At 40.8% G+C, this 26569-nt stretch overlaps 3 protein-coding genes across 9 annotated transcripts in view; 1 reads left to right on the forward strand and 2 right to left on the reverse strand.

Annotated features, from left to right (window-relative positions):
* Nucleotides 1–15: 15 nt before the first annotated feature.
* On the forward strand, nucleotides 16–4476 carry TMPRSS12 (transmembrane serine protease 12). Of its 2 annotated transcripts, none has more exons than XM_083814174.1 (5): nucleotides 16–156; nucleotides 603–801; nucleotides 1506–1777; nucleotides 2573–2715; nucleotides 3731–4476. In XM_083814174.1, the coding sequence occupies exons 1-5, from the start codon at nucleotides 69–71 to the stop codon at nucleotides 3965–3967; spliced, it is 939 nt and encodes a 312-aa protein (XP_083670300.1). In that variant the 5' UTR covers nucleotides 16–68; the 3' UTR covers nucleotides 3968–4476. The 2 variants fall into 2 exon arrangements, with proteins under 2 accessions (XP_083670300.1, XP_083670299.1); XM_083814173.1 differs by having other exon boundaries at nucleotides 29–165.
* A 530-nt stretch (nucleotides 4477–5006) lies between these two features.
* Nucleotides 5007–20027, reverse strand: ATF1 (activating transcription factor 1). Of its 3 annotated transcripts, none has more exons than XM_083814171.1 (8): nucleotides 19981–20027; nucleotides 14623–14739; nucleotides 12698–12826; nucleotides 10826–10926; nucleotides 9675–9805; nucleotides 8668–8847; nucleotides 8413–8572; nucleotides 5007–8010 (listed from the first exon to the last, which is right to left on the reverse strand). In XM_083814171.1, exons 2-8 carry the CDS (start codon nucleotides 14731–14733, stop codon nucleotides 7866–7868), a joined length of 957 nt encoding a protein of 318 aa, XP_083670297.1. In that variant the 5' UTR covers nucleotides 14734–14739; nucleotides 19981–20027; the 3' UTR covers nucleotides 5007–7865. The 3 variants fall into 3 exon arrangements, with proteins under 3 accessions (XP_083670297.1, XP_083670298.1, XP_083670296.1); XM_083814172.1 differs by lacking the exon at nucleotides 19981–20027 and adding an exon at nucleotides 18951–19202 and having other exon boundaries at nucleotides 14667–14739; XM_083814170.1 differs by lacking the exon at nucleotides 19981–20027 and adding an exon at nucleotides 18951–19202.
* A 1264-nt stretch (nucleotides 20028–21291) lies between these two features.
* The window catches only part of DIP2B (disco interacting protein 2 homolog B), a 68311-nt gene continuing 63033 nt past the window's right edge, over nucleotides 21292–26569 (reverse strand). For all 4 annotated transcript variants that reach the window (XM_083814180.1, XM_083814181.1, XM_083814179.1 and 1 more), the window contains 3 exons: nucleotides 26093–26270; nucleotides 25785–25908; nucleotides 21292–25271 (listed from right to left, as the gene is read on the reverse strand). In XM_083814180.1, the coding sequence (XP_083670306.1) occupies nucleotides 25019–25271; nucleotides 25785–25908; nucleotides 26093–26270 (555 nt within the window). In that variant the 3' untranslated portion in view covers nucleotides 21292–25018. The remainder of the gene's footprint in view (nucleotides 25272–25784; nucleotides 25909–26092; nucleotides 26271–26569) is intronic.

Here is a 26569-nt window from a genome sequence, read left to right on the forward strand (position 1 = left end):
CCGGTGGCGGCCGTTTGCAGCTCCAACGCGCACCGGGCCCCGCCGCCATCTTGTGCCCTTGACTGAGAATGTGGCAGAGGTTGGCCACCGCCTCGCTGCTCCTGCTGCTGGTGGGCACTGTGCCCGCTGCGGTGGTCCCGCGGATCCCCTGGGACGGTACTGGTGGTATGCCTGGGTGCTGGGTCAGTGCAGTGGGTGTTGAGATGGCCGCGGTGGGTGGTTTAAGCACCTGAGAGGGCATGGAGGGGGGGGGAGGCTGTGGTGCCCCATTGCTGCGCGGCTTCCTCCCACAGCTCCACACAGAAAAACTTCATCTATCCATAAATCTGATGAATTCACAGAGCTGCAGTGACTGGAACCCACTTACCTTGATGTGCACTATAAGCACAAATGCAAGAAATATGCCTGTAACCAAATAAAATACATTTCACAGGGCCTAAGGAAATATCCACATTTTCTCTCCGGAATCAGAGCTCTAGCAGGAAACATTAAAAAAATCACAGCAAGTAGCACTGTAGATGCAACAAACCACCCGTGGCTAGCTCACCAAAAGCTCTGTTTTTCAGTGTGAGCCTTATAATTAACCCTGTTCTGTTTTGTAGAGTGTGGGGAGCGGCCACTCATAGACAGGACCTCAGGATCCCGGATTGTAGGTGGACACGACGCCGAGGTTGGAGCATGGCCGTGGTCAGTCAGCCTCCAGATTCACCACGTTGGTGCAGAATTTGCACATATATGTGGCGGAACTTTAGTTAATGAGAATTCAGTGCTTACCGCTGGCCACTGCACTACAGGACGGATGTAGGTATTCACGCTAATAGCTGCTTTTATTAAGTATGAGGAAAGCATAGCATCACCTTTGGTATCTTCAGACAGAATGTAAATCAATGGGACGTGGGTATGCTGAGCTCCCCCAGTACAAAACCAGTACAGAGACCCAAACTACAATTCTGTCACAGCTGTGAGGATCTGTTTGTCTCCTTTGCTGTAACAGTAGCACAGGGTTGTCTGCTGCTGGCCCAGCATGGGATGCAGTTACATCTTCAGAAGTCAGTATCAAGAAATCCTGGAAATGCACTTCTGGCTTGGTCCAGAACAGCCTTTGTTTTTGCTAAAAGGCCAGTTGGTTTTGATCTAGGTGATGTTTTTGTTAGGGGAATTTTTTTTTTCCAGGAGTTTCCATTTTTTCTGCTTAATAGAGCATTTTAAACAAGTAAAGCTCACTGCAAAAAAAAATGTGCAATATTTAAATTAGAAACATTACAATTCATTAGTTTTGACACTGCTTCCATTTTTTTCTGTTTAACAGAACCAACAAAATTGGCACTTTACCTTTCTTTGACAATGTGGTAATAAAACTCTTCAGAAGAGGCTTTTTAATTGTACTTACAGCAGTTCTGTATTTCAGCTACTTGATCACTGTTGTCTTTTCTGTAGCCTTTAAAATAGTTGCAAAATCTGCACACTAGTTCGTGCAAGTTCATATTGATTGCGTTCTTTCTTAGGGACCCATATTTTTGGAGAGCTGTGTTGGGCGCACACAACCTTTGGAAACATGGCAAACATGCAGCAAAAAGAAGTATTAGAAGCATCACTGTGCACCCAGAATTCAACAGAGAAACATTTGAAAATGATATTGCATTATTTCAACTTAATTCTGCTGTACACTACAGTTACTATATTCAGCCTATCTGCTTACCTTCTGCACACATTTACCTGTATATCGACCAGGAAACAGAGTGCTTTATAAGTGGTTGGGGACGTATAGCAGAAAAAGGTAAAAGTTTGCTTGTTTCGTTGAACAAGTTATTAGCTGCATAACTACCGTCAGGTTTCAGTCCCTCAGATTCACTGAGAGAGAACTGAATCCATTCAGGTTATAGTCTCATCGCACAAAATCATTAAATACTTCTGCAATTGACTATCTGCTTTCACTGTTTTTTACGTTGAAAGCAGATTAGAACTACACAGATGTCACCGAAGGCATAAATATTTAGCCCTTCTTTCATGGATAATATGAAAAAAGGAAGACAAACTATCCCAACTTTCACACTCACAGTAGTTACTCAATGTTGTCTGCATAAATAGCTTCTTTTTATTATTGAAAAACAACAGTTGTGATGCACTGCATTATCAGCTTGGGAGTCCCAACATATTTTAGGTGTGGCTGCTCTCCCTCAAATTATCTTTAATCTCTATGAGCACAGACTTCATACGGTGTCAGCTGGTGGTGTGCATCTTGAATGAAAATTTCAAGGACAGCTGAGGATCATATAAGCTTATTCATTACGTCACCTCTGGCATTTTGAGCAAGGCTAATGAGCAGTATTGTTATCATTGATGCTTCTTCAGAATAAGAACTGCAAAAACTACATCAAATCCAAGTCAGCAAATGCTTAGCCCACTTAAGTTTGAATCTATTAGAAACAGGCACAATCTCTAGATTAGCATGTGTTGGAGCACGTACAGGAGCACGTTTAAGCTAACAAAACAGGAAAAAGATATCACAGTAAGAATGGCTATGCACAACAGCATAAATGTTTTACTTTCTATATGCTGTCTTCCATTAAAGGTAAAACTCCATCTGTATTACAAGAAGCACAGGTGGAAATCATTCCTTACAGTGAGTGTAACAGTTCTGATGTGTACGGAGGCATGATTAACAACAACATGATTTGTGCTGGCTCTCTGTCAGGAGGCACTGACACCTGTCAGGTAAGAATCAACACCATGCCCAACGTGCCACCACTAAGCCAGAGTCTCAGGGGCATCACGATGCATTTGTAGCATAATTCATTAAAATGGCACAAATACTAAAGAAAAAATACACCAAATTGGAAAAGAAGCATCATAAATAGACAGAGAGGTGATTCAAAAAGAAACACCCATCTCTGAAAAATACACACAGACTTCAGCGTTACTCAGCAAAAGACAAGAACAAGTTAACAGAACTGAAAGGAGAAAACACAAACGCAGTACGTATGTTATCACTGTACACATGCAGCGTGTGTGAAGTACGCATGCATCTTGCTTGTTTTTATGCTGCTGAAAGACAGCACCAGCACTGAAAAGTGACACGGTTCACTGGTGACATTTTTATTTCAATGCTGAGCAATCAGCATCTCTTTCTCAGAAAAGACAATTCTCAGGTCAAAAGCCCCAGGATGCTAAAGTTGGGGCATCAGCTGTGATATGGAGACATTTATAATTAAAAAAGCATATTCATAAGTGTATCATTAGTCTGATACACTTCCTGCTTTCCTCAGCACTCTTCCTCTAAGCAAGTAATTTGGCAAAAATTCAACGTTGTGTATTCATTACTATGTTTCTTGGTAATTGCAGTACTACACTGTGCAGACAATACATTCTGATAACAACTGACACATAAGAAAGTTTATGGAGACAAGCCTTAGAATGAAAAGGTACCAAAAAAAAAGAATTAAAAAACAAACAACAACAAAGAACAAAACAACATCCACAGAACTTTACTTAGACAGTGAAACTAATATAGACATGGTCTTTTAGTCAAGGTAGCGTCCCTCAGTATCACGAATCTTTATCTTAATTGGCCTGTGTACTACTATTCATGTATTACTGTCTTTATTACTGTCCAGGTAACTTGGCAGATTTTTAAAAAGTAATTTTAAAAAGTGGATACATCACTGACATTTCTACCTTGGTTCCTGGAAGGGAATGTATGTTGCTAGTCTTCTGTATTATTTATTTATAGGGAGACAGCGGTGGACCGTTAGCATGCTATCACCCTAGTGACAACAAATTCTATCTACTAGGGGTTACTAGCTTCGGATTTGGCTGTGGCCGACAAAGATACCCCGGGGTCTATGTCCGCGTACCTCACTACAGGAGGTGGATAAACTCTCAACTTCTCTTGAATGGCAAGGCTGTGAATCCTGTGAGCATTACACTTACGATCTTTCTGACTGTCAGATGTATACTGTTCGTGTAGACCTTCTAAAGTGACAAACCACTGCATCATCATAGTACAGGTTCGGTCTGCCTGTTAAAACTTGGCGAAGAGGAGCTAACTCATGTTTCTGAATAAATCTCTGAGCAAAAAGACTTTTTTTTAAAGACGGCATGTTTTTATCCAATCTGCATATTTATGTGTATAAAACCTTAAAAAAAAACATTTTTGGAGGTGTATTATTTCTTGTAAATGTAGGAACTAAAGCAAAGCACATGCAATAGTTAATATATACATCCATTCGTATTTTCTAGGAATGTAAGGTTTCAAACCGTGATATCCCCCATCTTTTTTGAGGTATGAAGCATATTACATGTGTATTGTTGCTCTGAATTGCAAAATCTTAGCATTCTTACAACAATGTGTGATAATAGTTTTTTTTTCCTGTCAAAAGCTACTCTGATGGACATGTATGAAGACACAGTAACATAATAGTTTTAGGCTATAAGCATGAAATCTAGCTAATTAAAAACATTTACCAGTACTTCCAAGTATGTGTCCTAAAAGTTTGCAATTTTATTATCATCTTTTCTGTCTTCTGTCTTTAATATCCATGCTGACAAGTAGAGGGAATGATAACAGCCTTGACCCTAATAATGGAAACGAATACTGAAATTTTACTTACTGAAAATATTTTTTCTTACCCTATTTCTAGCTTTCAGAAGCTTAGGTATTACTCAGTACTCCTACCACGATTTTGTAGATGGCAGAGATACTCCCTCTGCTGGGTGAATATTAGCACAACACAATGCTCTTAGTTAACAGAGGCTTAACTTTAACAAGAAAAAAAAAGCAGAAAGATAAAAGGTATTCTCCATTACTTATTTTTAGTGATGTAGCAGTCTGGCTGCTGAAAGGATACATCAGGGAAAAAAAATCTCTCAATGCCGCTCCATAGACCAAATATTTATTTTTGGTCACAGGAAAGAGCTGGTACTACATAACATAGGGATTTGGTCAGAACTGCTGCAGTCGTATGTTAATTAAAAATAAATTGATCAATAAATAAGGAACATCAGCATTAGATTTTGGCGACTTTATTTACCAAGGTCAAAATCTGCAACCATCTAATTGTTTTGACAAATATTTACAATTCATATAAAGCACGTACTTCTGTTTGGAAATAATCAGCAGAACAGTACTTGGTACTACACCTCTTACTCTCAGGATATAGATTTTATTCTCTTACCATCTAGATTTTGAAGTAAATCCAAAATAAGCACTTCATGGTAAGTGATGACTTAAAGAGCAAACCCATGTTACTGTTTAATATTTCCATAATGAAAAATAAGCTGCTCTCCCCAAACACTATTTTAAGAGGATAAAAATTTACTAACGTTATGTCTGGCAGCACTACATAGTTGTTTCACTTGCTGAATACAGAAAGAATTGGCCACCATATTTTATACAGTCTTAACACTTGATAGCTTTTTTTATTATTATTCTGTATTACAAAAGAAGGTAAAGGAACAACAGCACACAGTGAGGATCAAAATACCATACAGAGGAGTTATCAAATTAGTTTCAGTACTGTAGGTCAAACCCTCTTAAACATATGCCAAATAGCGTACACACACCTGATGGCAGACAGCAAAAAAGTCCAATTTTCTGAGGTGCTAAGCACATCCCGTGGTGTTCATTTTTCCTGAAATTCCACTGACAGAGAGGAGGAGGCACCGAGCACCTCTTGCGGAGCAGTTTACTAATGTAAGGACTTTCTCAACCTTGCTCGTTATTTTTGATGTGAAACAAAAGCATTCTTTTTTGACATGACTGAGAACACAAATATATACTCCAGTTTGGCCTAAAGAAAATGTATCGTGGATGATGTCCGTAACAATGTTATATTTATAAACTTTAGGAAAAAAAAAATATTATAGCCTACTAACAATGTGATTGTGGAATGCAGTCTTTCTCATACCATTTGCAAAGAGCTTTGCTTGCTAAGAAGCCCATTAATTCAAAAATGAGTAAAATAAAAAATACTGACTGACCGTATGATAAGCAGTACACATCTAGGGAGTGAGTACATCTTTTAATTTCATTCAGATCTGAGCTAGCACAACACACACACATAGCTCTAACACCTTTTTAATAGCATAGTCCATAGTGCAATTCCCGCTGACATAACTGGAAGCAGGATTCAATCCTAACTATGGAAATAGTGTATTTATTATTCATGCAATAAGCACTGCATACACATTTTTCTATTTCACAGAATCACAGGATCACAGAATGGCTGAGGTTGGAAGGGACCTCTGGAGGTCATCTGGTCCAACCCCCCCTGCTCAAGCAGGGTCACCTAGAGCCGGATGCCCAGGACCACGTCCCAGAGGGCTTTTGAACACCTCCACAAATGGAGGTTCCACACCCAAAAGAGTCCCGATCATGTCAAACACCTAACTCTCACCTGAAACAAATCAAAATGATAAAAACTAGAATCTCTGAGCAATCAGACCTAATATGCAGATATCATCAACTGGGGGGGGGGGGGGGGGAGGGAAGCCCTGATCTCTTTTTTCCCAATACTTGTTAAGATCCGTTTTTTGTAAGTTGCCTACAGACATACAAAATTAATTCAAATATCTCCTACACCAAAGAGGATCTCATTTGACTTTGTACTATCCATAAAAATATATGCTTGAAAATCTGGTTCACAAAATATTTCATTTGTTTACTAAAATGAAATATATAAACTGTCAAAATACGTATATAAACTCAATTTCAGAATTTGTAAAGATCACAATTTAGCTACAAAATATACCAACCATCTACCTGTTTTCAATAGAGTATTTTCTTACAAAGATACCATTACTTTGCAAAATATCGCTTACCTTACAAAATTAGTCTGGAAATTTTGCACTACTTTCAGCATATAAACCACATATTAGAACCTCATTAAACCCTTTGGTATATATCTTCAATTTTTTTTTCCTTTTATCGTTCTTCTATTTGGTTTAAATGTTCCAAAGCACAGTAGAATCTCCAGACAGAATAAGCAGTGCATGTTTAATTGTATATATAATCAGCACACGATTTAGTTTTCAATTATAGATGTTTATCATGCCCAGCAACTAAGAACGAACTATTGTAAAATCATTCTCCAGAAACTTTCGTTCACCATTACTCATTCTACAAAACTGTACTTTAAAATAATTGGATGTGTTGAATTCTCTTAAGTCAACACCTTATTTAATGTGCCTCAGACATTTTCAGGACTAGGCCTCTCACTGCTTTCTGCAGATCCTTTCCAAATTTGATAAACACAGCAAACATTGGAAAAACAAAACAAAACAAAAAACTTTTAAACTGTCAGCTGAAAAAGAGTAAACATAATTTATACCTCTAGCAAAGTATTAGCTTTTTTATCATCTGCACCTGTAAATAACAACTTACAGGTTAAAATAAAAATATTTACATACAAATAACTGAAAGAAAAAGTAAGGATTGAAAAAGAGTAAGAAATCAAAACATATACTGGTTATAAATGTTACTAATAATGTTAACTATGGCAAGGATTCCATTTCATCCACATTTTAATTGTTACCAAATATTGCCCCCATTACAAGAGGTATTTGCAGAGATTTTCAAAGAAATTCTAATCACCTGTCTGGTAAAACATGAATGTCCTTTTATTGTAGATGCAATCTCGACTTTATAAAGTTTCCAGTTGTGCCAGCAGGAATTTTGGTGAGGTTTTCTTGTTTCCTTTTTGTACTTTGTCACCAACTTGTTGTAAATAAAATCTATATAGTCTTTAAGTTGTGAAATCTAGGTAGAAAAGTTTCATTTTTGACCTTTCATCTAGTTTAAAAAATTCAGTATAAAAAAAAAATTCTCCTCTGAAATTTACAGTCCACAAAAGTTTTACCTTCTTTTCTTACACACTTTTATGACAGTAAAGATCTTTCAAAGTTTTTAGCTCTTCAATTAGAGTCTTGTTCTGGTTTTCCAGGACCGCAACTCGATTTTCCAGACATTTAACATACTCTTTCTTCTTTCTACGGCATTCTCGAGCAGCTTCTCTGGAACAAACCAACAGAATTGTTTATTTTATATCAGAGATTTCTCTGTTTTACAAATGTTATGGTACTGACCATTACAAGAGGAGAGAATTGGCACTGCAACCAGGAAAAAAAAGTGAAATCTACAAAAATTTAGGTGGAGAGCATGAAATTTAGCAGTATTTGGTAGCATGCATGGCAATCAGTCTGCAGTGGAGAAAATAGTTTTCTCCAAATTGTGTAGGACAAAACATGCAGCATGTTTTGAACAAAATTTCCAGCGTTTTTAGTCACTGGATGCAGCATACCATACCAACGGCACAATCAGCAACGTTAGCTTGCAAGACTGATAATTTGTCCTTTGAAGATGTATTTCAGCACATTGAGCTAACAAATCAAAGCAGCCCAAGTGCACTTACATACCTGTTCTTCATCAGCCTTATTTCTCGTTTCAACTGCGGATCGTCCGTCTTACTTGTCTGTGACGTCAGAGTGACAGGAGATGTCATAACCACAGTCTGAGGAAGGGACGTGGTCGTTGGCGTGGTGCGGATCTGGTACGTCTGCATGTCTCCTGATGCAGCTGTTGCGTGCGAGACGTCAAAATGTAGTAGTGTTAGAAAAATGCATTCGCGTTACTGATCAGTATTTCTAACCATTTCCAGAAGGCATACTCACTCTGCACTACCACCTGGTTGCTGGGTACAAGTATCTGTTGACCATCTGATGTTTGTGCATACTGCAGTATTGTTGTCCCAGGCTGACTACCACCAGCATTTGTCATTGTTAACGTCTGCAGACCTTGCACACCATCGGTACCGGGGCTGGCCAGCTGTAATCCATTTGCGGCAATGGCAACTTAAAGAAAAAGGAACACGCATGAAAATATTTGTAGCTGTAAATTAAAAAATACAGATAAAGGTAAATCTGTAGGACATACATCTCTTTCAATTCGCCAATCTGTATCTCAACCTGCTGCTGAAAAATATTCCCAATTTTGAAAGGCTTTTTTCTTCTCTCACCTTCAACTACCAGATCTTGTTGCTGTTCTTACTAAATGTTTGGGGTGTAAGTGGCAAGGTGTTGGTAGTGGGGGAGCTACGGGGACTGCCCCGTGCCAGCTCCACGATGGACAAACCGCTGGCCACAGCTGAGCTCAACAGCAGAGCTGGTGGCTCCTCTGGGGAATCTTATTTAAGAAAGGGCAAAAATGCCGGACAGGCAAAGGAGCAGGGGGAAAAGGAAAAAAAAAAAAAAAAAGTGAGGAACAGCAGTACGAACGCCAAGGTCAGAGAACAAGGAGGAAGAGCAGGTGCTGCAGGTGCTGGAGCAGGCATTCACCTGCAGCCTGGGAAGAGCCTTTGGGTATATAAAATGGTATTTTTACTGACCTCACATTCGGACTAAACCTAACACTGGAAGACTGCTATGTGTTTCGTTACACCATCCTTTGAATGCTTTGTCTGAATATGCAAAAATTAAGACAACGAACCACAAAGTTTATCTGCAGTCTTTAGACACCAGTCTAGTTACATGCAGTAAGAATACTAACTTTACTAACTATAAGATAAATAACCAAACTTTTTGAGTTTCACCTTACTCTCAAATATATAACAAATAAAGAAAAAGTCTGTATTTTGAGGCAAGTTTAGTAAAAAACTGTCCACATATTTTGTACAACTTACTGTACTGTCCAGTGCTCGTCTGGTAGATAGGTGTGGGAACAGACATAGACGTAACAGTAGAGACACCGGGACTTTCCTCATCTCCTTTTCTATCCCGTGTATCTTCAGAAGAAAGATCTTTCAAAATTTTTCTATTAAAAAAAAAGTTTATCAGCTGCAGTAGTAGGCAAAAATTACAAATTACAGCAATAACAGTTGCAAATTACTATCCCTATTTTGTATTACACACATGAACACTAGCATTTTGATATAAAACAGTTTTAGGAATTAACAAAATTCTGTATGAGGTTACTGTCTAGTTCTTTCTGTAATTACACTTGTGTAGATAAACTAAGTTCTAGGTTTTTATTTAACTATTTGAATCATTTTATCAGCTAAGAGCAATTCAAGTTGGCTACTGATTCATAATAATTTATATTTGTATGTGCAAGTCAGTGCAAATTCCAGATTTTCAATCGTTATCCTCTGAAAGTCTTAGATGTTTGGACTGGTAAACCTGTAATGAAAATCTGAACCATTTACAGTAGATTTCAGCAATCTCCAGAAAAAATGTGGCTAAAAACACTTCATACTGAAGTTTCTCTAGTACTGCCACTGCATCATTTCGTTTCAGTAAAACCTGCATCAGAGTTTCCATCATAAACATTTTCCAGGGATTATAACTGGCCTACTAAGAGATTTTACTGATTCTCTCAGGAATAAGCTTTGTATATCCAATTAAAACCAGTTTGCTCCGTCTAGAGTCAGAATAAACTAGAAAGGAATAGGTTACTCTGGAAAAGTTTAGAAGTTAGATCTTTTGTTCTGTCACTGGTAACAGCACCAGGTAAATTCACGGACTGTCTAACACGTGGTACTTGAAATGCTACACTGTAGTATTTGACTGTACTCCTCATTTCAGCCAAATGACATAACTGAGTAAAACTGCTGCTGATAAACAATTTTCCCTATACCACGTCATCTTGAAGTTGATCTCCAGTTGGTTAAGTAGAAGCTTCCCTGGGGCAAATGATAGCTAACATAGCTAACAGATCCAATGCATGCTTCAAGAGAAACAGAACAACTTAGAGCTTGGACTATAGGAAGCTGTCAAAAAAGGTGCTATTTTGGTTTCAAATAACAGCACAAAATATATCACATACAGCACTTACCGATAAGATGGACGACGTGCTAAGATACCCCGAGCTTTCTGTGAAGAGCCTATGCTATCTGATGAATCCTGAGAATCTTCACTCTCAGACAAAGAAGATACCTAAAAAACACTTTCCATGTGGTTATCCTGCACACTACAGGAAAATACCCAGAACAGATTACACATTTTAATTTCAAGTGAGCTAAAGCAGCATGAAAACCACATAAATGCAGCTAATTACATAAATGAAAAAAAAAAAAGAAGGAATTCTAGATTCACTGCTATCTAATATTTCTAACAACTCCCAAATACATTAGTAAGGTCATAATGAAACAGAACATACTCGCTTTAGAAGCCAAAGGCTGCAAACCTATTAACTCCCTATAAAAAGAAAACTCAAGAGATTCTCCTAAAATATATACCATAGCAAAAATTGAATCCTTTAGTATTTTCATAAAAATCTTACGAGCTGATGCGGTCTGAAAAGGTGAGCCACTCCCACATTTAAATTTGTCTAAGGAGGCTGGGGTAATGGCAGCAGGAACACCATTTATGTACAAACATATAAAATGCTTCAAATGTTTTATGTAGACAGAGAAGCAGTGTATTTTGTTGGTCAGAATAGGAGTCAAATGAAAATAATATTTAAGGCTGCAGCATATCAGGGAGTAAATATGCAAAGTACTATCTACAATTTTCTCCTTATTCCACTGTGTTCTCATCCAGCTGGCAAGTGTTCATTTTTTCCCTGAAGCTCCTTATAAAATACAAACTAACAAAACATTTATTCGTACTTATCTGTGTGCCAGCAACAAAAACTCAACAAGAATGCACACGGCTCTGGGAAAAGCATTTCTTATTTAACTGCTGCTACAGAGACAAAAAGAACAACCTACCAACAACGTTTTAAGAAGTTGCTCGTGTATTACTTTTTTCCCCCCTCTCAGCAACAAGGCCACAACTTTCATAAATTACTAAGAAAAATGCGAGAATATATTCAGTGGGGACCCTGCAATCGGAGCATGATAGGAAAGAGACTTGAGGCGACCTAGTAGAGCAGATGCTGAACTGTTTCCAGCAAAGCGAAGTGTTTTCTTTTCCCTGATCTGATGTGATAGGAACAATGACAGCTGAAAACGCAGTCATTATAGGTTTACATTTTTATTATTAATTTAATGTCATATGAATAGATAAGCACAATGCAAAGGATCGGTGACAAATTAATGCGTTTTAGCACAGTTCTTCCAGTCACTTGACAGTTATTTCACAATCTAACTTCAGCGTCATGCTGCCCAGAGGGCTCTCTGCAGCCAAGAACTGAATGAAGTAGCAGCAGCCTCGACTGTAAACTCCCTGAGGCACCCCTCTGAAGTGGCTTGTGAAAAAATCATATGGCAAGTGAGTAAGAGACACAAGCAGAATGCTTAGGTACCGCAGAAACGGAGCCACAGCATACATGAGGTGAACAACCAACAGCCCATCCACAACCGTTCAGGCCTACCCGTTCCAAACACATTTTCTTCACGGAGTTACTCTGCGCTCTCCTGTTTGGTTAAAACACACCGGGTGTGTGCCTGTTAGCAGCACCAGCCAGGGAGTTGGGGGGTTTTGTTTTGTTTTGTTTTTTGTTTTTTGTATCATGGGAGGTGGTGTCATAAAGTTTCGTTTCAACTCCAGTGGCAACTTTAGTGCTACAAATAATTTCTAGCCTAAATATTCATTAAGAATGACGTGTCCCCACAACACGTTCACTGGAGTGCTTACTGCCTCTCACAGTAGGGCCTGAGAGGCTGCGCTGTGGCAGACCTAGCTGAGTCAGACAAGCCTTTACAAGTCTTTTCATGCACATAGAACAGGATTCTTGGTTGTTTAACAGACGTTCTGTAGTTACCTGCACTGTTTGCACCTGGGGTGAGTGGATTACAGAAGAGGACTGGGCTGTCTGAATGACTCCCTGGACCTGGACTTGCTCTCCAGGAAGCTGAACAACTGTCAGAGGAGCAGGACCTCTCAGAGACATCTACAAGAGATCAAAGGCTCATGAACAAAAGCACACGTTCTACAGCGTTCAGAACATGTATATACATGTAGGAAAACTAGTGGAGAACATGCATTAGCAGAAGCTGCTTTTAAGTCCAATTAAGTCACAGAAGTTATCCTTTAAAGATGCACATTTTTCAGATACGTATCTGCATATGAAAAGGCTGAAACAGTTACTTGCCTCAGGTTAGGGAGAAAATCAAGTGTGTAGCATTATGTGCAAATGATTACAGTGCTGCAACTTAAATATACGCAGTTCAACATGAACCACAACGAAGCAGACTTCTTCAGAACCACAACCCCGAGCCTAGCTGAGCGTGACTGCTTCCATATAACTCCATCAACGCTTACTGATAAAGGCACGCACTTATGGCAGTTTATCTTTTTTAAGTTTAGATTCCATTTTAAGAGCGTCTTGGACTCGGAGGGTAGCAGCACGATTAACGTGCATAGTCGGTGCTCTTGGATTTTTTTAAGCAACCTTTATGAAGCTATTGTTCAACGACTTCAAAGAGAAGAAATCACAAGAGCTAAGGACAGCGAAAGCTGACCCATCTACTTAGAAAGTTCAAGGCATAAGGGCTGTAGGGAAGATATCAGAGCAGAAAGAAAATAAAGGAGGCAAGGTATAGAAGCTCTGGCCAAGGAAGAAGAACAAAGAGCAGATTTTTCCACGTAAAAGTGATGACATCTCTTTAACATTTTACTCTTTCATGTTTTGCAACTATCAATTTAAATTAATGTTGTAGTGGAAATCTAGGCTTAATAATTACTACTGCAGCCCCTGTATAAAATTATGTAAAATAGAATTATATTCTAGCAGATTTGTATTTTTATGTGGATTTTGCACAAGCCTGTGCACTTAAAATTGATTAAAGTTATACACGTAGATGCATAAGCAAATAACCAGTTTCCTCAACAAATTTCTTCACTAGCTTTATTAATCTGGAATATATGAAAAGATGAAGGGATCATTAAAACTCAGACAGATAGTTTTTTATTTAGTACTATTTTTCTCTCGTAATACTAAGTTCCAGTGGCAACCTTACATAAAACCAGATCAGATAAACAGCCTGTAAACAGACAACAGGATGCCTGCTGTCTTTACCTCACGTCGTTATCTACATTTTGCAGCAAAATCTAAAGCACCTCCATAGGGTAAGCAGTGGACAAGCTGCAAAATGTTGTTTCGTACGACTGCTGCATGGCTACGGGAGCAGATTTACCTAGAAAAAGATGCTCTTTCAGATACAGAAATTTGAACCATGAGGAATTCAGGTTAACGCTCTGAAAGTGATGTTACCTCCTGGAAACTATGTCAAATTTCCAACTTCATGTGCTTTATCACATTAAATATATTCAGGTTGGGCTAAAATCCAAGTGTTTCCATGGTGCTGAGCACCCAGAATTGCCATTGCTACAAAAAGAGCTGTAAATGCTTCTTCTGAAGAAAAAAAAAAAAAAAGAACACCAGGCCCTCAATTCATTACCGAGCAGCTCCTCTAGGTCAGGCTGATGATGGTGTCAGAGGACACACAACCTAAACGAAACGTGGGACTGCGTTTTTGCATTTTACTAGCATTAATTCTGCTCTTTTGAATACACGCCATTTCATTAACTGTGCCGTCCATCAACAAAGTACGTTTTTCTCAACCTCCGTTTGTTTTTTTCTTCTCCGCGTGTTTCTAAAATTCACGGATGAGTACAGCTCGCAGTGCATAAAACCGTGGCTCTTAACTACCTCAAATGTTTGCTGAGATTTGGCCCAGGCTTTACCTGTTGAGCAATATGAGAGAGCTGAGCTGCCTGTAGTGTTGTACCTTGTACGGCTGCTGTTTGTGAAGGCGTCACGGAGCTGTTACTGCTGCTCTTGTGCACCTCTTCCATAATCAGCTGCGAGAAAAGCAACCAGTTAAATTCACTTCACGACAAACGCGGACCGGAGACAGGTGCCCGGCTTCCACGGACGTTTCGTCGAATCTCCAGGCATCCCGCTTTGAGCCTTATTGGCACAGTTTTAATTAGCTTCGTTAGCATGCCACCTCCCCGGCCCTCCGGGTTCGGAGCGGGGCGACCCGCGGGGACCCGAGTCCCGCTGCGCCCGGCAGCACCCGCGGCTCCGCCGACTGCTGGCCCTGGCCCAGACCTACGCCGCGCCGGAGTTTACTGTCAATATATCTCCTGCATCTCCTGGGTTTCAGCAAGAACAAGCCACATCGCGAGAAGTAGGAAGAAAACCCGAACGAAGCGTTTTTATTAGCGAATACCCTGCCATAAGGGAAAATAATTTTCCCTATTTCACCCGAGCTGCCACCAAACCTGTACCGAAACATCTGAGGGGAGACAAAAACAAATCGGGGATCCAAAATCAAAGCATAAAGAACACGGATCTGAATTACAAACCCTGCAGAAGTAACTTCACCTCTTCATAATAAAACCGCTAACACTTCTCTCCTCTCTAAGATTTTATATTTAACTGCTCAGCGCGACTTGACAGCAGTCCCCCCCCAATATTGGGGGATTTGGTGATGTAAAAATGCATGCTTTTAGGTGGGGTGAGTGGGTGGACCAGCCTAGAGCATTAGAAGATGATCGGTGAGTGTTAAACATTTTGTCACAGAAGGTTTAAAACTGTTGAAAGGACAGTTGCTATGAGACTGGAAATTACATTTCTTTCTGTGGAAATGTGAGTCATTGATTTTTCCCTACTGAGATAAACCACAGCTCTCGCAGCCTGACGTATACTTAGAGGGTAAAAAGTCAGCGCGCACCAAGCCCAGGATCCTCTTCCTGCAACCCTTACTCATCTGAGGAGTCCCCGCGCAGAACTCCTCCGATCCGGTACTAAAACCGGGCTTTGCGGGGAGAAAAAAAGCGAGGAGCCCCCGGCGGCTCGGTGACACGCCACGCCGCGTCCTGCACGGCACGGCACAGACGCCCGCCACCGAGCCAGCTTCCCAGCGGGCTTCTTCCTGCGAATGGAAAGCCATTCGCCCTCCATCTAAGCTGAGGCAGCAAAAGGACGGCTGAGTTTCGGGAACCCACGGGAGCTCCCAGCCCCCCAGAAAGCTTCGGCTCCTCCGAATTATCCCGGCCGCCTCTGCAGGAGCAGGACGCGGGGCGCTGGGCGCTGCCGCGGAGGAAGCCGGGCGGCCCCAACGCGCGCTTTGCAGCCGCCTGCAGAGCCCGCTGGAAGGCCTCGGAGGCTGTTCGGGCTTTTTTTTTTTTTAAAACAAAAAATGGAGAACCGGAGCAATTTAAACAGCTCGAAGCGATAAGGAACAAACAGAATTAAATGCATGGATGCGTAAGGAAGGCATGGATGTGTAAGGATACCTGCTACTGTTGGTCCGGGGTTTTTATAAAGGAAAATCTCCGCCTTATACCTATGCAGATGGGGCCTGTAGCAAATGTTACAAGTAAACAGGGCACTGTCAAACTGAAATCCAGTCAACAGCAAAAATTAAAATAAATTTCCAGTGCTACAGCAATACCCAATTCATTTCGGTAGTGCTAAACCACATTCTCTGCTTTCCCCTCCCTTTTACTGTTTTTCTCTGCCTTACTGCCCCATGTAAGACTCACAACAGCAGCAAAATTGCCTGCAAGAAACAATGAAACTGATAGATCTAAAACCACTCAAAACAAACAAACCGGGGCAAAAGCACAATGCTCTTTGCTGATCTGTCTCTCTGAGGTGTGAAGTCCTACTTACAGGAAAAAAGATGAAATATTTCCCATGATAAAGGCGCTTTTTCAAGTTTACTTTCCCTCTGCTTGCTCTCTGTAGAATTGCACTCAACATCCATCCAGCAGCTATTTTGTACATCCAGCTAGCTTATTTGAGCAAAATAAGGACCATAAAAGGGGAACATTATTATTGTGCCTTCCAGCCAGAAGGAGCAAAACGCTATTTGGCCTTGCACGGCTGTCACCCAAGAAGCCCTACACGCCCCTACCCCGTGAAAACAACCTCTCCTGCTGGAAAAAACGTGACGTTTCTTCTGGAACGGCCGCCTGCAAGCACCTGAAACGGTGATTACCATCTACCAGCCTTCAGAAAGACAGGTCCTGTGACAAACCTTGGCCTGCAAGTCTTCAGCTTAGAAGAGAAGGACCAAAGGTGGAGGACACACGAGGGTTTCACCGTTTTCCACCACAGCCAAAACTACTTCCAACAACAGGATGCACCTTTCAGCTGAAAGCAGCTGCATGGTTTTGGGCTGAAGGAAGAGTTCTGCCACCAGGAGCACCACCATGAGGGAACTCAGAGAAGGAACACCTGATGTTTTACCAGTCACAAAACACCACTCCGATCCGTAGGACAGCCATTTTTTATAACAGGATAGGTAAGGGGATGTTTTTCAGAACAAACACGCCACCTCTGCGCAGCTACATCTCAAAGTGCTGTAATTTAAATTGCAAAGCATTCTGCAACAGCTGCGCTATGAGGAACGCATTTGTTTTAAGACTTTTAAACTTCTGAGAATTGACTCGTGCAGCCAAACAAACTCACTGCACCTTAAATGTGAGTTCCACCTCAAAGAGGAACGGGAACGTCACGTTTCATAGTGGCCACGTTTAAGTTCTCGTACACCCGCCTAGCAGCACATCCCTCAGGTTGAGCCACCACTCAGGAACCGCTACAAACGTGGCTGCAAGGAGCATCAACCAAAAAAGAACAAATAAGTAAACAAAAAAAATATCTACAACTTTCACTAAAAATACTCAAAAACATTGGAGAAGGTCCCCTTACAGACACACTGCAGCCTGTGCGGTAACTATCCTCCGAAGATTTTAAGTCACTCCCTGTTTCAGCGTCCCAGCTGTAAGCAGCGTACTGATTTCTTACCCTTATTATTTGGGTTTTGTCTGTTTACAATACAATTATCTGAGAGGCGATTGTCTCTAGTTAAATGCTCATTACATGGCTACAATCAGATGAAGCTTCAAAGCACAGTCTAGGGGCAAAGAAGAAAATAATGGAAGATAAAAGCTGTACATTTAGGCAAAGAGACACGAGCTCTAGTGCACGACCTCTGAAGAAAGAAACCAAATTCTGGTTTGCCCTTTTAAATCCAACAAGTCAGAGGCCCATTTTATATTTCAGTATTTAAATATTTTAAGAGGCAAGTGATTTTTTTAAAGACTTTATAAAGTCAGAGATCAAGGACGAGCGGACACAGAAATTTGTTCTCAAATACTAAGTATCGGCAGTCAAATATTGATGTATATCACAACAATTAAAATGTTTTTTACTTTATTCTGCAATTGAGACACTCTGGGAAAGTTTTTTCATCCAGAGGCCTGACAGAACTCCGTTTTTTCCAGGACAGAAGCAAATGACAGCGCATCCCACGAGTCCATGCCAGAAAGCCAGCGAGGAGACCTGAGTCAACGTCCCCACTTGGAGCTTTGGATCCCAGACTACCCACATGCAGAAAAATACTCCGTAAAACTTGCGGAGTACTTTCCATATGTGTTTTCTTCCACTCACCCCCCTGCTCCTGCCTTCTACAGCGAAACGAAGCTGAGCGAGCACTGACACGGAGCTTGAGGAATAAAACCCCGCGGACTAAAACTGCAGAGGTGATGTCGGTGTGCGGGATCTTCGCCTTTCTGAGAGGCAAACAGCAGCGACGCACGGTTACGAAACAATTTTCACCCAGAACCAACGCGACACCACTGCCTGGAGGAGAGGGCTCAGCAAGGTGCACGCGAAGGGAAAAACAAAAAACAAAAAAAAAAACCCTTGCGGTGACCAGCGGGCGACCAAAATTTCTGCCAGCGAGCCCCAAGGAACCGCGACCACCGCCGCTGTTAGGGCATAAATGGAACCGAACGGGAGCGGGGGGCCGGGTGCGAGCGGGGAGCAGGGCGAGAAGGGGCCGAGCAGGGACCGAAAAGGGACCGAGAAGAGGCCGAGCAGGGCAAGAAGAGGCCGAGGAGGGCCCGAGACCCCCCGGGCGCCCCCTCAGGGGCCGAGCTCCCCCCGGGCGCCCCCTCAGCGCCCGCCGCCGCCCCCCTCCCCCCCGCGGGCCCGCTGAGGAGAGCGGCGCGGCCTGGCCTAGGCCCGGGGGCGGCCTCCCGCGGCCCGTTCTTACCTCAGAGGCCCGCCAGGCCCCGCCGGTGGTGGCCGAGCGTGGGGAGAACCGGAGCCGCCGCCGCCGCCGCGCCCGTCTCCGCCTCAGGGAAGCGGCGCCGGCGGCATCGCAACCGCGGCGGGGCCGCGCGGGACGGGGCGGGTGGGCGGGCTGCGACCATAGAGTCCCCGCGGAGGCCTCCGCCTAGAAATCCCCACCATAGAGTTCTCCCAGCGGAGAGCCCCGGAGGCGGAGGCTAGAGCGGCCGCTCTGGGCCCGCCTCCCCTTCCCCCCCCGCTTCCTTCCCGAGCACGGGGAACCATAGAGAGGCGGAGGTAGAGCGGCGCTGCCGGCCCGAGAGCGGGAAGGCGGCGGAGGTCCGAGCAGGCCGCGGCCCGGCGCTTCCTGGTCAGGGCCCGCCTCAGGAAAAGGCTCCCTCCCCCCCTCGTTTATTCGCCACAAAAATCTGTGTACAAATCCAAAATAAAGCGCAGAAGTGCACAAGCACGAGGCCTGTTCAACATAGAAAGACAGTGCATGGAAGCTGAAACAAAAATTCTATAATACCTACTTTTTTTTTTGTAAAAACAAACAAAAACCCAAAACTATTCCTGCAAAGGAATTAGGAATTTCAGACGTGGCACATTAACTGCTTTAGACGAAACAAAGGTCAAGCAGAAAGGGAGCAGGGAGAGTTTTGGCTATACCCCCTCCCACCCCAGAGGTGGGTTACGGTGACTTTTTTCCCTTAAGGAGAATTGTAAAAGCAGCACCAAAGTCCATTGGGGACATACTCTTTTCACAAAGATCACTTTTTGCAGCACAGTAGGGAAATTTAGCAATTTTTGTAAAGGAAATGTAAACTCAGTCATCACCAATGGTAGTCTCTCCCGCGATTTTTAACATTTTATAACAGTTGTTCTAGCACAAGCTGTAAAAGACTGTATTTAAAAAGGGTTTTGATTAAAGCTTTAGTGTAATATGAAGGCAGCTGTAAATAAGCTCATTATCAGAAAGGGTTGCCAAGGTCTGCAACCTCTGGAAGCCTTACCCGATCACCTGAACCGAGCCAGCGGAGGCCATGGAAAAGCCTGGGGAATTCAGCTTCCAGGCTCAGGTCACCGCAGCTGTATGGGCTGTAGGAGCAGTGATGTCCTTACCCCTCTCCTGAGTGGCAGGGGGAGGCCGTCAAGCGAAACTTAACACCAGTTTCCCAGTTACTCTAGGTTGCTTTGGTACAGTGCATCCTGATGCAATTGTGGAGTTTATCCCAGAGAAAATACCAGGCCAAAGAAAACAAGCCACAGTATATGAAGTTACCACAGAACGCACCTGAGCCAGAGTTGTGACAATTGAAAAAAGAATCTTCAAACACCCAAGAAGTGTGGCCACTCAAATCTAAGTGTATTTACAAAAAGGCAAGATTTATTGGCTTTTTCAACTTCCTTGATTAATATAACAATTCAAAGTATTCCCCCTCCCCTCCCCTCCCCTCCCCCCCCCCCTTTCCATTTATTTATTAAGAGGTTTTCCCATATCAAGTAATTTTAAAATACAGGTAAAATTTAATGAAAGTGAAATGTGCTCAGAAGAAACCATGGTAAAATTGCCACTCATCATTTGTAGTAAATAATGTGTTTACGTATATTCTTACCCAAAAACATATAGCCATTAATAGGTACATACAGAGGCAGTAGCTGGTGTTAGATTATAATCTTGATTACATCCTCTCTGATACTAAACTATATCTTAGTATCTATGAGTATTTAAAATAAGTCCTCATAAAAACTCCACGGTTAGTTTTTGACAGCAGAGACTATCAAATGTTAAAACTCAAATGCCACCAAAGTTTGTCTCATCAGCTCAATACAAAGCCTTACACAACTGCTTTCATCTTCCAGAGGACAGAGAACCTCAAATCTTGTTGGGATTTGCAGAGGGTTAAGAGACTATAAATCTCTCACTGAATCCAGTTCAAAATGAAACATACCAAACCTGAATCTTAACCTGAAATTAAATAAGGAATATTTAATACTACCGTAAAATATTAAATATAGGTAGGCCATGCTCAAAATTGCATTTAGTTCCTCCTCAAAGAGTGATCTCAGTTATAACTCCGATTTCAAAAGCTGTAACAGCCTCCTGCTGCAGGTACAAAAAACTCCACGTCCTGCCATGGAAGTGAAGTGCAGGGAGCTCAGCTCTTCACAGGCTCAGGTCTCGTACATTTCTATATACATTTGATGAGACGTACTTGCAAAAATACTTGTAAGTTCTCCCTTTCACCAGGATAAATACTAACCAATGTTTTGCTTCTTACAAAATCCTTCGGGGAAACAGCAGATAAAGAACTAAGCAAACAATCAGGCATCAATATTTATTAACACAAGACAAAGGAAACACAATCAATGCGTTAATGGAACACTGTCCAGCCAGATGTTAAATTTAAAAATGTATATCTAATCTAATTTTAAATAAATAAAAACTTTATACATAATTACATAATGCTGTAGTCTGAATTTGACAATGGTAAATAGGTTGACAGAAATTAAAGAAAATTGCATTTAGGGCTAAAATTTATCGTTTTTACAACCTCTTAAAGACAGTTAGTACGACACATCTTAATTACATTTATTTAAATCAGAAATGCAGTGCAAATGTTAACAAAACAGGACTTGAAATTACCTGTACCCACATACTTTGCTTAGGGAATATTCATAAACAGTAAGACATACAAAATATTTTAGTTCCAAGTGGTAAAAAAAAAAAATCCTAGATTAAGTTTCATTGCAGCTGTTAGCTTGGAATCTGATGGACAACGACAGGAAGTAATTTGTCCTCTGCAACTAGATAAGCTGCAAAGTCAAACGGGCATGGAGAATCTGCTTCTTGGGACTCAACACTTGGTTCAGCAGTTATGGAGAAGAGCCCAAGTCTGAACCTGAACATGCAACATCAGAACCTTCAGTCGCCCTGCCAATTTTGTGAAGTTAATATTTCATTTTTTTCTCATATGGAATGACACCAAGCAAGCACTTTGAAGTGAAATGGTCACATCTCTTGACAGCCCTCCAAGACAACCAAATAATCATTTATCAGTTTGGAAGAACAAACTGACCCTGACCTCAAAGAGGCTAGCAATGAAAAATACTTAGCACTTAGTGCTGTACAGTTAGTTACCTCACAGGGATGTTGTAAGGATTAGATAATATCCTCATCTACAGATGAAGAAACTGAAGGAGTGAAATGACCTGTTGAAGGCCTTGTGGCAAGTCATTAGCAGAGCTGGAGTTAGAAATCAGGGTTTCCAGATTCGCAGCTCCATATTACTACTTCTCCAATACGCTGCTTTTCACTGCGCCAAACATAGACAAAAGCATTCAATGAAATCAAAACTGGCCAGCTTCTATGTGTCACTTACTCGCAATCAAACGTAGAATGTTGTCTCATTCTAAGGACAGGACTGTAAATTTAGTTCTCTAACAGAGAAATGTAATATACCAAAGCAAAGATTAACAGCATGAGTAAACTTGTGAGATGAAAACGCAAAGCGTAAGAAACTAGCAGATACCTAGCCATATAAAAAATGGGAGGAAATCAAGTGTGCCATTTAAAAATTCCATTTCAGAAAGTCAATCTGCCACATACTGGAAGTCTGATCAAATTAATACATCCACTTTTTATTTCTGAAAAAAATTGCAACTAAAAATAAAATACAATCTTAGAATTAAAAAAAAATCATTTTTGATGGACAAATGTGGTAATTGTTGAAAGAATTTAGATAAAGCTTTAATTTCAGTAAGAAAAGTCAAGGCCATCTTTTTTTTTTTCCTGAAATGTGCAACAACGAAGTGAAGGCTGTACTGCAAGTCACTTTGCTGTGCAAGAAAAATTAAAAAGTGGTGCATAACAAAGCAAGGAGATTCTCCCACTTTGCTGGCTGAAAATGAGTAACAACTTCAGTGCGTTTTGCACCCTAAATAAGTAGTTGCAGTACCAACTGTATTGATCACAGTTACACTTGTCACTTTCCTTACTTCGTGGCCAATTCATTAAAACTAAATATACAAAAAGCTTCATGTGCAGGTAGTTTAGGACACACATAATAAGAAACTAGATACCGATAACAGAAAACCTGTCACATCTATGCTGCAGCACAATACCACGACAATTTCATCTGTGATGTTGTCTTAATCACAGTGGCAGATAGGGAAAAAGAAATCATTCAAAAATATGCACCTGTAAAGTGAAGCCTTTGTAAAGAACTCGAGACTTGCCATAATAACTTGCAGTTTCTAAATCTATTTCCCCACCGCATATTTTTCAAAAATATTCAGAACTTCCCATCTAAATTTTAACACTCCTGACCTCAGTCAGAGCTAACAGAATGCATCAGGAATTTTTCAAGTACAAAACTGGGATTTGCTTACAGATACACTGTGTTCTGCTCTGACAACTGCCACAGGATCTTCAGAGTTCATACTATAAACCTTTTAAAAACTGCCTACAAATTTTGAATGAGGTAATGTGGAGCATTTTAATAACAAGTTTATTTACACTGTATACCATATTTGACTCAAAAAAAACCCTGCTGCGCTATCTGGTATCAGCTCTCATTGCTTCCAAAGTCATATTTTCTTAACATCCATAGGAATTTAAAAGATTATTACGGATTACATGAAAGAAAGGTAATTCTGAGTCAAAACTTAAACACTGTCTCTGCATTAGCCCAGAGTGCAATCACTTACAGCAAAAGCCTGTTCCCACTACTCTAGGGCTTCTGCTTCTTTACAGTTACTAATCTGAAAACCAACGAAGTATTCTGAAGTTTGGAATATTCATTTTCATGAAGTTATTTAACAATGATTTACCAGAATTACTGTGTTTCATTTTTGTGCCTCCTCCTGTAAAAGACAAATTGCATTCAGTCCAAAACCCAGAAATTCCTAATTGTTTCTAGGGAATGTTTTGAAGAACTCTGGGTTGTTGCCTCCCGGTTTACAGTAAAGCCTATCTGCAATGTTTCTTGCTATACCTAGAGGGAATTGAATGGAATAATGACTGAGTTGCACAGACAGTGAATTTAACTGTGTGTTGACCTATAGGATTTTTTTTTTCCGTTAAACACGAGGTTTCAGAGCGTGGAGGCAGAGGCTGTAACTTTGCATCATTTCAGTTAAACATTTTGGACTTAGCACTGCGATTTCTGCCAGACTGCATGTTACTGTTTAAATATTTCAGCCTCACTTACAGAGATGTGCCTTCAAATCATAGGTTTCTACATGCTATGACACACTTCTGGCCAGCAATAAAAGACTACATACTGAAATAAGAAAACTTGTGTAAGATTTGTGTATCTCACATTAGTTGTCTAACCAAATGTAATTATGCTAAGGACCACAAAAGTTACCTGTCCTTAAAAACGTCTACCTTCAGCTGTCATCATTATCCAAGTTAATTTTCTATCTAAGTGAATTATGTATAATAATATTTACATATTTAAAATATAGGCTTTTTTTTTTAATTCAAGAAATATCTATATGAATAAGTAACTCTTAGATTCCGTAAGTTATTGATTTGGTCATGGCACAATTTTAAATAAGTTGTGTGATCCCATGGAATGAATAGCTACAGTACAGATGCAAAGTACATTTTATATAGTAGGGAATTGCTGAACTCTGATGACCCTCCTTGTAATAGTTTATTATCTTAACTAAATAAACCCTCCCCTTAGAGAATCCTAAAACAGTATTAGATAAAAATACAAATATGTACAACGGATGAAAAAAGTAACACTACAGTAAAGGCCTTAGGAATTTTGCAGTTCACACGCTTGTCAACTTTGCATTTTCTAATAAAGCTAATATTTCAGTAAACTGTTACAAATGTTTTCCATTGTCTACCACATTTCCTTTTGTCCACTGGTAGTTAATGTGATCTTAATGCCACAGGATGAGATGAAGGGAATATGGCAGCAATCTCAAACTTTATATCAAGTATTAGTAATTTTCACCAGCTTCATTTCTATAGCCACCCTTTGTCGTTTGGTGGTCCTGCAAAGTTTCTGAGCATCAATTCCCCCATACACGTTACATGTTATAAGCTACATATATGGGGTCTAACTGATCCGCTAGAAAACTGTCACGGAGATGCATTCGTTGTTTCTCTCCTCTGGAATTGATAGGAATAACTCCAGGATCAACTACCACCACCACTCCCACAATTAGATAATGTTCTTCCAGGACCACATTTGTAACTAGAGGGACTAAATCCAGGGCTTCTTGTTCACAGCCACACAGCTCCACAACAACCACAAGCAAGTTGGTCCATGTGAACACAGCACTGTAGTTAGAAAAAAAAAGAACAAAACCAGAAAATCCAGTTATTTTCACAAAGATCCAAAGCTTATATATATTTTTTTATCCTTAGATGGAGTTTACCACCTGCTTCACATCGTATTTCAAAACAACCTAACTCCAAGACCCAGTCCCAATGTATGAAAGATCAATTCAAGCACATCTCAGTACTACCAGGTTTGACAAACGAACTAAACGCTGCCTTTCACTAACTCACGTACGAATGGTTCTTTAAACCACAAAGCAGGAAATAGTAATTTCTATTTTGAATTAAGGCTTGTGAGAAGAGATTCACAGAGTCAGCCCAATATTATTCTGATCTATGGAAGGGAAAAGAGGTGGATATGAAGATCTCACAACTTGATGATAGTAACACAAAGTAAGTGTCTGTCTTTGCCTTCTGGCCACCCCACTCCACCCATTAAATCCTGCATCTTTGGATAAACATTGCTACATTCTATCTAGGTTAGGCTGAATTCATTTTTCACTGCTGTTTTACCATTCAGCAATGCTTCTGTGCGTTCGAGATACTGAAGTCTCAATATCAATTGGATGGTAACGCAAGCCCCTCAGTTCCAGAGTTTCATCCAGTGCTCCAACAACATACAGTGCATCATGGCGCTCTAGAGAGGAGAAATGGGAAATGAAATGTATGCATACTATGAAAACAGAAAACAGCAGCCAATAAATGGAATTTGGTTAAAACCAAGGGTCTCCTGTACCCCAACACATGGATCAGGACTCATTTGTTGCACTCCATGAAAGAAAACTCTCCACGTGAAAGACAAAGACTGATTTCTGCCATACCTCCACTGGCAGCTGTCAGCTCTGTCCGACGAACAAAACCAAGGTATCCAGTCCGCGCCCAAAGCGTCTGAGCAGCATCACCAAAGCTCAGACGAGTGTTGAAATGATCAGCTTGAAGGGTTTCATTGTCATAGATGGTATAGTAACCACTGGCTGTGTGTGGACTATTTACCCAAATCTGTATTAGAAGTGGAAAAACTGTCAGATCTACACACTACAACAACAGAGCATGTTTTGAGTATTTAACTAAAGCAGATAATAAACCGTAATGAGGAGGTTATAGTTAGGTATAAAGATATCTAAGATTTTCCAGGTCCAAAAATATTTTGCTTTTAGCTCAAACCCCCAAACATCCTATAGGATATCAAAAATGCACCTTGCAGATCCTCTCTCCTAATAACTGTAAGCTGAGGACTGAGTAATTTTTATAAATTACTGGATTTTTATAACATGTGAGTCCAACAATTGATGGCAATC

The sequence above is a fragment of the Anser anser genome (genome assembly GCF_964211835.1).
Source record: "Anser anser genome assembly, chromosome: 30".
Classification (NCBI taxonomy): domain Eukaryota; kingdom Metazoa; phylum Chordata; class Aves; order Anseriformes; family Anatidae; genus Anser; species Anser anser.